We start from the raw sequence: 14,510 nt of genomic DNA on the forward strand, positions 1-14,510 counted from the left end.
TAAAAACGCAAGAAGCTGTGTCCTGAGTTGCAGGAATTCTGGCCTGTGAAAGATGAACTATCCATTTATGAGGATATCATACTAATGGGTGACCGCATTCTTATACCTAAGTCGCAGCAGACAGAAGTAATGGAACAAATTCATCAGGGACATTTGGGCATCACTCTGTGTAAGCGCAGAGCACGGGAGGTGGTCTACTGGCCTCATTTGGACTCTGACATTGAAACACTTGTAAAGAAGTGTGACACCTGCCAGACATTTCAAAAAAAACAATGCGAAAGAACCTCTTACACCATGGAATGCTTCTTTACGTGCATGGCAGAGACTGGCTACGGACATTTTTCATTTTGGAGACATACACTATCTGATAATAGTAGACTACTACAGCAAATACTTTGAACTAGTGCAGCTGAGAAGTTTAAAAGCAGCAACAGTCATATGGGCCTTCAAGACAATACTTTCAAGACATGGAGTGTGTGAAGAACTGGTGTCTGATAATGGGCCACAATTCTCATGTGCCGAATTCCAGTGCTTCCTGCGTGAATGGGGAATCAAGCACAAACCCACAAGCCCTTATCACCCACAGGCCAATGGCCTAGCAGAGAAGTATGTTGGCATAGCCAAATCCATTATACAGAAAGCACAAATGTCAGGGCAGGATGTGTATTTGGGCCTACTAAACTATCGTGCAACACCCATTGTGGGGTTATGCTCACCAGCTCAGCTGTTAATGGGAAGAACACTGAGAACTACAGTGCCTACTGCTCCGCATAAATTGCAGCCTCGTTCCATCACACATGAGCGGGTAATAGCTCAGAGGAACATAAACATGAGAAAGCAAAAACTGTATTTTGATAAATCTACCAAGCCTCTTCGTCCACTGTGTGCCGGGCAAGCTGTGAAACACAGAGTCACTGGGAAAACATGGGAACCTGCTCGAATTGTCAAAGAGGGCAATTCACCAAAATCATATGTAGTTGAAACCAAGTGTGCATCCAGAAACGGCTGCCGACACGGCGTTGGAAGAAGAAAACAACAAGGAAAGTGAAGCGCAGGCGCATGATAGCACAAAATTCCTGAACATGGATATACAGCCTACCGAAAACGCCAAGGACAATGTAAGCATATCAGCATGTGACAATGCTGGGACCGACTCACAACTTGACAGTAACTTTACTGATGATCAGACAGCGGTAACGTTCTCTCGCTATGGTTGAGCTATTAAACCAAAAATATGGAAAGATTTTGTAACATATTAGATGTTTTATACTTAAGAAGGGAGATGTAATGATGTTTGTGCTTTATGTTATATTTTAAGTGCAATTGCTGTGCTTAGCTCTTTAAGAAGGCTAGGAAACAGTTAACCTTTTTTAATGATGTCATCTAGGGCAGAAGTTAGTTTACAGATGGCTGCCGCTGAATAAAGACGAGCTCTAGTTCAAGCTCCTTGCTGTCTGCCTTTATTTTATGCCAAGGTCATCACACTGGGTATTAAATAGTGATGTTATCCTACAGTATTATTCTTGGGGTCGAACATTCATGCTATAGTTTTATTAGATAGTGTTTACTGAGTGGACATTTTACTTCTTTAACTTTTTTAGGATGCCGGACTTTGGTCACAACAAAGAATGTATTCACATATGCTTTTATAATCTAAATATGCAGCTTGCTATTCATCCATTTATTCAGTCTTTACAAACATGCCTTCCTGATATGTTGGGTAACATTACCATTACCCTCACTTACCCTAACAATATCCAAATATACCCTTCCAAAAATCTGCTTTTGATGATTTCCCAAGTCTGTTGAGGCTTCTTGTGATGATCCAAATGGCCAAGGGTTTTGTAGATTCCATCCATGGAGTTGCCTGTTCTCTATCCATAGTCAACTTGAGTTTAGCACATTTGCCAAACTTCCTTGGATAAAGAAATGCAAGAATGCCTTCCTGTTGTCAAATAACAGATTACAAGTACCAGAAACTACCAGATCACTACTTGCAATACTAATGACAGCTAGCCTTATATTCCATTTTTATTATACTTGGTCTTCAGTATGAATTATTTTTAAAAGGAATCATCTGCACTCACTTCCTAGTGGTTGGCAATTATTTTCACATCTGTTTGTAATTATGGATCTCCAGTCTTCTGTTCCCAAACTTCATTATGAAAAGTCAAATTACAAAGCACCCAGCCCATACACCTTGATTAGATGAGACCTAGCCATAAGGCCCCAGCTTGGGTTCCTGTGAAGATATGTATTTGAATGGCTTCTATTGCTGTGGTTTTGAAATGTCTGGTTTATACAGATTAACAGAGTTGGAAGGGATCTTGTAGGTCATCTAGTCCAACCCCTCACTCAAGCAGACCCTACAACATTTTTGACAGATGGCAGTCCAGTCTTCTTGAAGGCTTCTGATGATAAAGACAAGTCTTCCATTGGTTGATTGCTCTCACTGTCAGAAAATTTCTCCTTATTTCTAGGTTAAATCTCTCCTTGATCAGTTTCCATCCATTATTCCTTGTCTGGCTGTCAGGTGTTTTGGAAAATAGCTTGACCCCCTCCTCTCTGTGACAGCCCTTCAAATATTGGAACACTGCTATCCTCCCCTGATCCTTCTCTTCACTAGACTAGCCATGCCCAGTTCCTGCAACAATTCATAGTATGTTTTAATCTACAGTCCCCTAATCATCCTGGTTGCTCTTCTCTACACTTCTTCTAGAGTCTCAACATCTTTGTTATAGTGTGGTGACCAAAACTGGATGCAGTATTCTAGGTGTGGTCTTACTAAGGCTTTATAGAGTTGCATTAGTACCTCACTTGATCTTGACTGTATCCCTCTGTTAATGCAATTTAGGTTTGTATTGGCTTTTTTGGCTGCTGCCGCACCCTATTGCATCATAATTGATTGTCCACTAAGACTCCAAGATCCCTCTCATAGTTATTGCTATTAAGCCTGATTTCACCCAGTCTATATGTGTACTTTTGGTTTTTCTTGCCTAAGTGTAAAACGGTATTTCAGAATTTAATAGTGTTAGTAGATTTTGTGGTGGGCAAGTATTTTATGGATTAAGAGAAAGTTGTCATTCCATTGCAATCCAGGGATAAGAGGAAAAACACAGGAGGGCAGACTAGCTAAGGGAACTCCTAGATTATCTGGCTAGTAACCCAGCATACTTTTTTTCTTTTTGGAAATATTGCTGTTGTGGACAATCTTATCCCCTTGGTCAAATCTCACACACATCCTCCCACCAAATCAACCACTGACATGTAAAGGGTAATTGTTTCATGTGGCAGGGATTGTTTTTACTGCAGCTGAGGGAAGGATTGGGGAATGGGGGAGAAAGACTGGAGCAACAGTGAGTATATTTACTTAAATTTTAAAAAAATATTTAAAGAACTCCCCAAGCAGCCAGCTCTGCCCCCGTGCTGCCATTTTCAAACCAATCAAATTTTGCTATGGGAAGTTTCTAGGAGTTTTCAAAAGACAATCAGAAGAACTATATAGTCTAGATAACAAACTAGACCATTTTAACCACCATGGTAGATATGACATTTTGTGCAGTTACAAGTAAAGTTTTGAGGACAAAATGCCTTTCTGTTGCAATGGGGGAAGACAAAGAGTGCACTCATTAATACATGGTAAATAGCCTTTATCGGCAGAGATCTCTCTCCCTCTCCAAGAGCCATAATATAACCCCACTTGTTACTTACTACAACGTTTAGTTTCTTCTTCACACCATCATACAAATTCCGTCTCCGGACACTTGCTTTGACCTCAATATCATGCAATCCTTGCTGTAATGGGACTATCACAAATGGTACTGCCCTGGAGGACTGAGCTTTAATCGTAAATCGCTCTTGGTATCTTTGTCTTTCTGTGGAAGCACTGCAGAAGGCTGGACTGTATAACAATTCCACTAGTACCTAGTGGAGATGGAAAAAAACAGATGAGCCACAAGGCAGCTTTGGCCATAAGAATCCTTTAAAATCCAGCCTTCCCACAAATGACACAAACACATTCCCCAGCAAATATATTCCTGCACCAGCAAATCATTGTGATACATGGAAGAAAGGACAGAAGAGGGGTACACACAGAGCACACATACACACACATCATATCATGCAATTTATCCTTCCCTTCTTTTTATCATGAACTGGTGGAAAATAGGACTATGTGAATAAATCAGAATATTTATGCAAATAAGATCCCTGAAATATGAGAACCCAAGAGGTACATTTCTTAATAAAGGTAAAGGTTTCCCTGCCTAGTTGTATCAGACTCTTGGGTAGTGGTGGCAAATCTATGGTACACATGCCACAGATGGCACACGGAGCCATTCGTTAGGGCACACCAGGTGTTGCCCTGTCAGCTCCAGCGCACATGTGTGCACTGGCCAGCTGACTTTGGCCTTCTTTTTCAGCTGTTTTTTGGCTGTTTTTTGAGGGCAAAAAACCACCCAATGCGCAAACCGGAAGTTGGGGAACGGATTTCCAGTTTGCACGTTGCGTCGTTTTTCGCGCTCCTGAAGGCTCCAGAGGGCAAAAAACCCCGGCACTACGGGCAAACTGGAAGTCTCTTCCAGGTTGCCTGTAGGACTATTTGTTGCCCTCCGGGAGGCTTCAGGGAAGCTTATTGAAGCCTCCGGAGCGTGAAAAATGGCTGTGCGAGCAACCCGGAGGTTTCGGAACTTCCTTGGGAGGGTGAAAAAAGTGTGCCAAAAGTGGGGGGCACTGGTCGCAGACATGTTGTTTTTCCAGGTGAGATCTTGACTAATAAGCACTCCCAAGAATTTAAAAGAGGAAACCCTCTCCACACAGCTCCCCTCGATATACAGTGGGGCAGGTTCCTCTCTGTGCTTCCGGAAATCTAGCACCATCTCCTTTGTCTTACTAGTATTTAGATGTAAGTTGTTTCGTGAGCACCAAGTGGATACCTTCTGGACTTCTTCCCTGTATGCTGATTCGTCCCCTCCAGTTATGAGACCCAACACTCTTGTGTTGTCTGCAAACTTTATTATGATGTTGGATGGATCAGAGGATATGCAGTCATATGTATACAGCAAGTACAGGTATGGGCTGAGCACACAGCCCTGAGGGGAGCCTGTGCTGAGCTTCAGCATGGAAGATGTAAAGGACCCAACCCTTACTGTTTTTAGATGATCCATCAGGAAGTTTTTAACATTTAAAACAATGTTACAATTATTATTATTATTATTCAATTGTATCACAGCGGCCAGTTGTTTTGCCGGATTTGGCATTGATTACTAGTCGGGCCCCACCCAGGGGCCTAGGACGTTGTAACATATTTTCGTAATATACGTGCAGATCCAAGCAGTGCAGCTTTTTGCATTTGACTGATGGTGATTTTGTCAAGTTTTAACTGTTTTAAATGTAATTCCAGTGCTTTTGGAATAGCACCCAGTGTGCCGATTACCACTGGAATTACCACTGCTGGTTTGTGCCATAATCGTTGAATTTCAATTTTTAAGTCCTGGTATTTCGCGATTTTTTCATGTTCCTTCTCGTCGACCCTGCTATCACCTGGTATTGTGATGTCTATGATTGTAACCTTATTTTTCTCAACCAGTGTGATGTCTGGTGTGTTATGCACCAGTATTTTGTCTGTTTGTATACGAAAATCCCATAGGATCTTGACCATCTGATTTTCAGTGACTTTTTCAGGCTTATGTTCCCACCAATTTGTTGTTGTTTTAATATTATAATTTTTGCACAAATTCCAGTGGATCATTTGTATTACCGAATTGTGCCACAATTTATAATCAGTCTGCACGATTTTTTTACAGCAGCTGAGTATGTGGTCAACAGTTTCATCAACTTCTTTGCAGAGTCTGCATTTGGCATCATCAGAGGATTTTTCGATTTTGGCCTTAATGGCATTTGTTCGGATAGCTTGTTCTTGCGCAGCTAGGATTAGTGACTCTGTTTCTTTCTTCAATGTACTTGTTATTAACCATAACCAAATTTTTTCACTGTCCACTTTATCTTTTATTTTTTCCAGAAATTGACCATGCAATGCTTTGTTCTGCCAACTCTCCATTCTTGATTTTATCACATCTTTTCTGTATTCTTGTTTCGTCTGTTGGGCCTTCAGTAGATTTTTGTTCTTTACTTCGATTAATAGATGTTCTTGACTTTCTTTTAAATAATCAGCCAGTGCATGTTTTTCTTCTTCAACTATTTGCTTCACTTGTAATAATCCTCTGCCACCTGATTTTCGGGGCAGGTATAGTCTATCAGTGTCACCGCGTGGATGTAAACTGTAGTGCATTGTCATTAGTTTCCTGGTTTTTCGGTCCAAAATGTCTAAATCAGCTTGTGTCCAGTTAACTATACCAGCTGTGTATCTTATAACTGGTATTGCCCAGGTATTTATGGCCTTGATTGTATTTCCACCATTTAATTTAGATTTCAAAATTTTCCTAACTCTGTTGGTGTACTCTCTCCTGACAATAGTTTTTACTTCTCCATGTTTGATGTTATCCAACTGCAGAATGCCTAAGTATTTGTAGGCTTCATTTTCGTTGCATAGTTGACCATTGGGCATTTCAATTCCCTCACATGCAGTGATTTTGCCCCTTTTTATGGATACAGTGGTGCATTTTTCTATGCCAAACTGCATTGAAATATCGGTGCTGAATACTTGGATTGTGTTTGTCAGTGATTGGATTTCTATTTCTGACTTTCCATAGAGTTTCAAATCATCCATATATAATAAATGTGAATTTTTTTCAGCTTCTTTGGCTGTTTGGTAGCCTAATTTCATTTTTTTTAAGATTAATGATAGTGGGATCATCGCAATGATCAAGAGAAGAGGTGAAAGTGAATCACCCTGGAAAATTCCTCGCTTGATATTAACCATTCCATAGTTCTCATTCCCTACTGCCAACTCAGTTCTCCATTGTTTCATCAGTGAAGGATGTAATATTTTTACTAATGCCAGTTGTTTCTAAGCATTTTTATAATCAACCCAGACCATATTCAAGTTCGTTTTTCTTTTCTTACAATTTTCTAATACCATTTTATCAATTAGGAGCTGATCTTTTGTGCCCCTACTCCTTCTTTTGTTGCCTTTTTGCTCTACTGGCAAGATGTTGTTTGTTTCCAATTATTATTATTATTATTATTATTATTATTATTATTATTATTATTATTATTATTATTATTATTATTACGACTACTACTACTACTACTACTACTACTACTACTACTACTACTGGTTAATCTTTGGTGAGATTCACAGCCTTTGGGGCTGGTTGGTAACTCAACAGCTCGAGTCCTAACCAAGGACCTAGGAACTGTTAAGGTAACGTTGGAGGATATAAGCTGTTCAAGTAGGGTGGTTTTTTGTAGAGTCAGAATGTTCAAGTCTGATAAATTTAGAATTTCCAAATAGCAAGGTAGCTCTTTAGGTATTGCTCCAAGGGCTCCAATTACAATTGGGACAACACTCAATTTCTTTTTCTACAGTCGCTCAACTTCAATTTGCAAGTCACAGTACTTTGTGATTTTTTTCTTGATGCTTATCTTCAATTCACGCATCACCAGGTATTGCAATGTCAATGAACCATACTTTTTTCTTTTCAATTATTATTATGTCAGGTGTGTTGTAGGCCAAGTGCCTGTCAGTCTGAATTCTGAAATCCCACAAGATCTTGACTTTTTCATTCTCTAGAACATTCTCAACCTGATGTTCCCAATGGTTTTTGCTGTACTCAAATCCAAACTTCTGGCACAATTCCCAGCAACGCGGTCATGGCGTTGTAGGTAGTCAGTTTGTGAAATTTTGCTGCACCCACTGATCAAATGGTCGACTGTCAAATGGTCGACTGTCTCATCTTTCTCATTGCAGAGGCGACATTTGCTGTTGGTGGTAACATGTTGAATTTTTGCCTTCATGCAGTTTGTGGCTAAGGCTTGTTCTTGAGCTGCCAAAATAAAGCCTTCTGTTTCTTTTTTCAGTACTCCTGATCTTAACCAGTTCCAAATTAGTTTTTGGTCAGCTTTGCCTTCAATACTTTTCAAGTATTGGCCATGCATAGCTTTGCTTTTCCAATTTTCAGCTCGCTTCTCAATTACTTCTTATATTCAGCTTTTAACTTAGTTGTCTTCAAAAGGCCTCCTTTATTTACTTCCTTAATCATTAGTTCTTCATTTTTCTGGATGTAATCATTCCAGCTGTGTCTTTCTTCTTCCATAGTCTGCTTTATTTGTAGAATTCCTCGACCACCCTCTGCTCTTGGTAGATACAATCGGTCAACATCACTTTTAGGGTGCAAAACATGATTCATTGTCATAAGCTTCCTTGTTTTTCTGTCCAAATTGTCTAATTCCATCTGGGTCCAGTCAATTATTCCTGCAGAGTATTGAATTACAGGTATAGCCCAAGTATTTATGGCTTTTATGATGTTTCCTCCACTCAGTTTGGACTTTAATATCTTGCGAATTCATTGAATGTACTTGGCTGAGGTTAATTCCTTGACTTTATTATGCAAGAAGTCAGAGGCCTCTAAAATCCCCAAGTACTTGTAGCCTTCTTCTGGTTTTACTGCCTTTATCATTTCTTCATTCTCAAGTTGTATTCCATCATCTTCTAGGACCTTGCCTGCCTTGGTTGCCATTGTTGCACATTTGTCAATTCCAAACTGCATACTAATGTCTTGGCTAAATTCTTTTGTGCTTTCAATTAATAAATTCAGGTCAGCTTTTATTTTACCAAACAGCTTCAAAACATCCATGTACACCAAGTGTGAAATTTTCAGTCCTTTCTTTGCAAGTTCGTATCCACAGTTCACCTTCTTCAAAATGGTTGTCAGTGGTAGCATTGAGAGTATAAAAAGTAGGGGTGAAAGGGAATCACCCTGGAAAATGCCTCGTTTAATTTCAACTTCACCCAGTTCTTCTCCATTAGCCATAAGCTTCATTTTCCAGATGTTCATTGAAGTTTCCATGGATTTTTGTATGTTGCTGCTGATGCCAAAGATTTTCAGGCATTTCTTGATCCAGCTGTGGGGAACTGAATCTAACGCTTTCTTATAGTCTATCCAAGCCATGAACAGCTTGGTTCATCTTTTCTTTGAATTCTTTAGGATTAGCTTGTCAATCAACAGTTGGTCCTTTGTTCCTCTTGAATTTTTGCAGCATCCTTTCTGTTCTGCAGGAAGCAAGTCATTTCTTTCCAAGTGTCCGTAAATTTGGTTTGCAATGATACCAGTAAGGAGCTTGTATGTTGTTGGCAAACAGGTGATTGGCCTATAGTTTCCAGGGTCCTTTCCTTTTTCTTTAGCTTTTTGGATCAAAAATGTCCTTCCAGTTGTCATCCATTCAACACTGACAGGTGTTTTTAAGATCTGGTTCATTTGGGCTGCCAATCTTTCGTGCATACTTGTAAGTGCCTTTAGCCAGAAACCATGTAGCTCATCTGGTCCAGGTGCACTCCAATTCTTCACTTTTCTTGACTGCCTTTGCACCATTTCTATTGTTATTTTCACATCTTCCATTTTATGCACTTTAATAGAATCCTCAACCTGTTTGATCTATAATGATGATGATGATGATGATCTTTGGTGAGATTCACAGCCATTGGGGCTGGTTGGTAGCTCAACAGCTCGAGTCGTAACCAAGGACCTGGGAACTGTTAAGGTAACATAGGAGAATATACATTGTTCCGAGTAGGGTGGTTTTTTGTAGAGTCAGAATGTTCAAGTCAGGCAAATTTGGAATTTTCAAATAGCAAGGTAGCCCTTTACATATTGCTCCAAGGGCTCCAATTACAATTGGGACAACACATGATTTCTTTTTCCACAGTCGCTCAACCTCAATTTGCAAGTCCCTGTATTTTGTGATTTTTTTCTTGCTGTTTATCTTCAATTCATGCATCACCATGTATTGCAATGTCAATGAACCATCTTTTTTTTATTTTCAATTATTTTTATGTCAGGTGTGTTGTATGCCATAATCATACAATCATTCAAACTTCATTTTTCTTCTTCTACAGTTTGATGAATTTGCAATAGCCCCCTACCCCCTATTTTTCTTGGCAGGTACAACCTGTCGATGTCACTTTGTGGATGTAAAGTGTGGCACATATTCAAAATTTTCCTTTTTTTCCTGTCCAGGTTTTCCAGTTCAGCCAAACTCCAGTTGATAATTCTAGCTGAGTAGCGTATCACTAGAACTGCCCATGTATTAATGGCTTTAATTATGTTTCCAGCATTCAGCTTTGATTTTAATATTTTGCAGACCTCCCTGATGTATTCTTTTTGCGTTGACTCTTTGACTTTTCCATTCAAGATGTTATCTGCTTCCAATATGCCTAGGTACTTGTAACCATCATCCTTTGCTAATGCTTTCACTATATTTCCATTTCCCAGTTCTATTCCTTCTGTTTTTTCCATTTTTCCTCGCCGCATGGATAATATAATACATTTTTCAAGCCCAAAGTTCATTTTGATGTCACTGCTGAACAGTTGAACTGTGTTGAGTATTGATTGAAGTTCAGTTGGGCTTTTCGCATACATTTTTAAATCATCCATGTATAGTAGATGCTTTATCTTGCCATATTGGCTTTAGATTTGGTATCCCAGTTTTGTGTTTCATAGGATTATTGTCAGTGGAATTAATGCAATGTTGAACAGTAGTGGTGAAAGTGAATCCCCTTGGAAGATTCCTCGTGTGATGTTGACTTCACCAATGTTCTCCCCATTTGTTGTTAGAGCTGTTTTCCATTTTTGCATATTTGCTTTCAAAAATGTACAGATATTTTTGCTGATTCCAAAGTTTTACAGACAGGTGTTAATCCAGCTGTGGAGTAATGAGTCAAATGCCTTCTTGTAAACAATCCACACCATATTTAAAAAAAAACTTCGTTTTGCATTTTTTAGTACCATTTTGTCTATGAGCAGCTGATCTTTTGTTCCTCTTGATTTTTTATAATTTCCTTAGAACAACTGGATACAAACTGTTTTCCATCAGATGATTGAATACTGAATTTGCCAGTATCCTTGTAAAAAGTTTGAACGTTGTTGGCAGACAAGTAATTGGGCGATAGTTGCTGGGTTTTGTGACTTTTTCTGGATCTTTCATTATAAAGTATATGTGACAATGGGGATCACTGTTACATGTTTCATCCATAGCCATGTAGTTTCGATGGCCAGGTTGCAGTATTTCGTAATTTTTTTCAGTTCTTTTCTCTTCGACTCTGGCATCTCCTGGTACAGCAATATCAATAAACTGTATGCTTCAGCCCTCAACAGCTGTGATATCTGGTGTATTGTGTTCCAAATGATGATTCATCTGTATTCAAAAGTCTCACAAGATCTTCCCCATCCCATTTTTGGTGAATTTTTCCACTTTATGCTCCCAAGACCTTTTGGATACAGGTATGTCGTATTTTTTACATAATGACCTGTGGACTAATTTAGCAAGTCGATCATGTCTAGCTTTGTAATCTGCGCGATTTTGCTGCACTCACATATTAAGTGTGAAACAGTTTCAACTTTGTCATTGCAAAGTTGGCATTTGGATTGTCAATGGATTTTTGTATCTTTGGTTTCATGGCATTAGTTTGTAGTACTTGTTCTTGAGTATTAAACCTTCCATCACTTTCTTGATGGTTCCCATCTTAAGCCATGCCCATGTCATCACATTTTGCTTCAATGTTTTTCAAGTGCTGTCCATGCAAAACTTTGGTTTTCAATCTTTTATTTTTCAATTTTTTTTATTTCTATTTAATCTGTCATCCAGCTGTTTTCCTTATATTCTGCCTTTGTTTCTGTTGGTGTTATTGTTAGTCAAAATATACTTTTTCATGAAAAATATTTTATTGGGTAATATGTAATGGATTTAATATTATTTTTCTACATTATTCAGTAGATAAATATTCTGCAAGTGCATCCATTTTAATTTTTAATATGGTAAAGATGGGTAAATATAGCTCATAAAAGCTCTTTGAGGGCCCTCCATAATGTTCAAAAGTGGGAAGGGGTCCTGACAACAAAAACTTTAACCAACTCTGATCCAAAGAGCATTAGCCAAAGGTGCCCACCATTGCCTCCATCACTGGCACTTTATTATTAGTCAGAAAATGCTGTGGCTTGGCATTGGAAATACATAAAGTTTGCCTGTCAAAGAATTGATAGCAACACAAGTCATGCCCATTTCCTAATTTCTAAACCCACACTCTTGTCAGTCCCAAAACGTACATCAATATTGTTGTCATCGTAGTTGTACAGAACAGCTCGAATCTCCACCTGCTCGTTCTTCACTACTGAATACGGCACTCGAAGATCAATGAAGAAGTCTTTCATGACTGTTATTTCATAAGGTTCAGCCACACAGATCCCTGCAAGGAAAGCCAATGGCAACCCCCCCCCCCAAAAAAAAAACATTAATTCTACTTTAATTCTTCAGTGCTTTTCACATCTGCCAACTTTAGCTCCATCATTCATAATTCTTTACCTTTGGTGGGTGAAATGCTCACAGCCAGCACCTCCCAGGTTGTGATGGAGTCCTTCACATGAAAAGACAGTGTTTTGCTTGAAATCCTAGGGACAAAATGAAGGGTGTTACATCATTCCTGTGCAGAGCTATTACAGTGTGCACTTGGACGCTAATACCAGGTAGACAATTCCTAGAGCTACCAATCATACAGGCCCTTCCTTCCAAAAAGATCTAAGAATCAGTGGGAAACACAAATGAGTTCCAAATTGAAGTTGCCATCAGTTACTTCCCTCATTAAATTCTGTTTGCAACAGTAGGATTTCATAATAAAATACTCATTTATTTTGAAGGGGAAATAGCTATAACAATGCAATTTGATTGCTGCTGGATAAATAATTCCCAACTACCAGTACTTATTCCTAACTTTGAAATCAACTTCAAGGTGTCTCACTGTCACATTTATCTGCATTCCCTTCAAGATTCTACTAGCTTCCGACTTCCGGTTCCGGCGGCTGACGGCGACAGGCAGAGACTGCTCGCCCCGCTCATCCCCGGTGGGCTCCCCACCCCTTGGGGGGCACAGGATGCCCCGGAGAGGCGTTCTGCCGGAGGAGCGGCACGGCGGGAGGACCCCTGCATCGGCGGCGGCCGTCGGGGGGCTCCCGCTTCGCTCCAGGCACCGAGGAGCACGAAGGGGAGGCGCGCCAGCGTCTTCGCTGTGAGGCTGTCGGGAAGAAAAAAAGCTACTTGAAGGATGCAGCGGCGGTGCGGTGAGGCGTAAACTCCCTTCATACCTATTACCAATTCTAAAACTTGTCAGTGGTGTTAATTGGAACTTTTGTTTAACTTGGAGAAGTGCGGCTGGAGGGGAGGGGGGGGGAATCTTGGACAAGCGGCTAGAAACAAAAGTGCTCGTAGCCCCAGGGAAGGAGGAGGGGGAGAGCCAAACCAATGAGGTCACACTCCAACTAAATGGATCTTCAGACTTAACCCTTTCAAGAAAATGTGATCTTTGGGAACTTTGAATCCTGAAAACTTTATTTGTTGCCTCAGTTCTCGAAGTTGGCAGGGCAAGATGGCATACTTCCGTTGTCTTCATGAAAGCTGAACTTGACTCCACCTTTTAACTTCAGGCTTCCGGTCTTTGTCTCCGTGCTATTTGGATACTCCTCTTGTGGATTGTTTGCTTTTGAACTTTCTGGAGTGAAAAACATCTGTTTCCTGCCAGGGTGATAGAGAGTTCCCTTTTGCCTGGTCTTTCTACCCCCCCGATCTCCCTTGGCTGCTCTACCACTCTGACTGATTCTTCTCTATACTGTCTGGACTCTTTATTACTAACAATGACATCTAAAAGACCACCTCCTGGAAAGTCCGGCTTTGCTGCCTCTGCCCCGACATCTGCAACCTCAAGTCCGAGCATGCAATCAACATTGACAGCTTTTAAACAAGTTAAAACTACGGACTTGGAGTTTCACCAAATGTTTCAACAAATTCTACAGGGACAAGAGGAAATTAAGAAACAGCTGAAGGAGATGAAAGAAGAAATTAGAGGAAACCAGGAAAAAATTGATAAGAACTCACAGAGATTGGATCACTTGGAGCAGGGGGCGGCTGAGATGAGGGGGGCGGGGGTGGAAGGCGTGCAAAGGGGAAACAAAGAGCTTGACACCCAACAAATGAAAATAGAGTTTGAGAGAATGTCCTTTTATCTTAGATTTCAGAATGTGATGGAGACAGATGATGAAAACATTAGGGACATCATGACAACCATTTTGGCTGAGTATACCCAGAAAGAAAAACAACAGATGGGGTGGGAAATAGACCTGGTTTATAGAGTGAACTCCACATATGCTAGAACACACAATGTCCCCAGGGAGGTGCACATTAAATTTCTTAGGAAAAGCACAAGAGATGAAATTCTGAATACACAAAGGGGACAAGCCCTGATATATAAAGATAAGGAGATAACCATACTGAAACAGATCCCCAAGAAAGTGAGGGAGAAAAGAAAATATTATTCGCAATTGGCGAATAAATTATACCAGAAGGGG

The 14,510-nt window shown here is 40.1% G+C and overlaps 1 protein-coding gene across 2 annotated transcripts in view; it reads right to left on the minus strand.

The window, feature by feature from the left end:
• Window positions 1-14,510, minus strand: part of LOC309389037 (complement C3-like) — a 213,395-nt gene that overhangs the window by 133,100 nt on the left and 65,785 nt on the right. For both annotated transcript variants that reach the window (XM_081946931.1, XM_081946932.1), the window contains exons 19-21: window positions 12,478-12,563; window positions 12,222-12,361; window positions 3,712-3,924 (exon numbers count right to left, since the gene is read on the minus strand). In XM_081946931.1, the coding sequence (XP_081803057.1) occupies window positions 3,712-3,924; window positions 12,222-12,361; window positions 12,478-12,563 (439 nt within the window). The remainder of the gene's footprint in view (window positions 1-3,711; window positions 3,925-12,221; window positions 12,362-12,477; window positions 12,564-14,510) is intronic.

Source organism: Natrix helvetica (assembly GCF_964273705.1).
Source record: "Natrix helvetica genome assembly, chromosome: 1".
NCBI classification, from domain to species: domain Eukaryota; kingdom Metazoa; phylum Chordata; class Lepidosauria; order Squamata; family Natricidae; genus Natrix; species Natrix helvetica.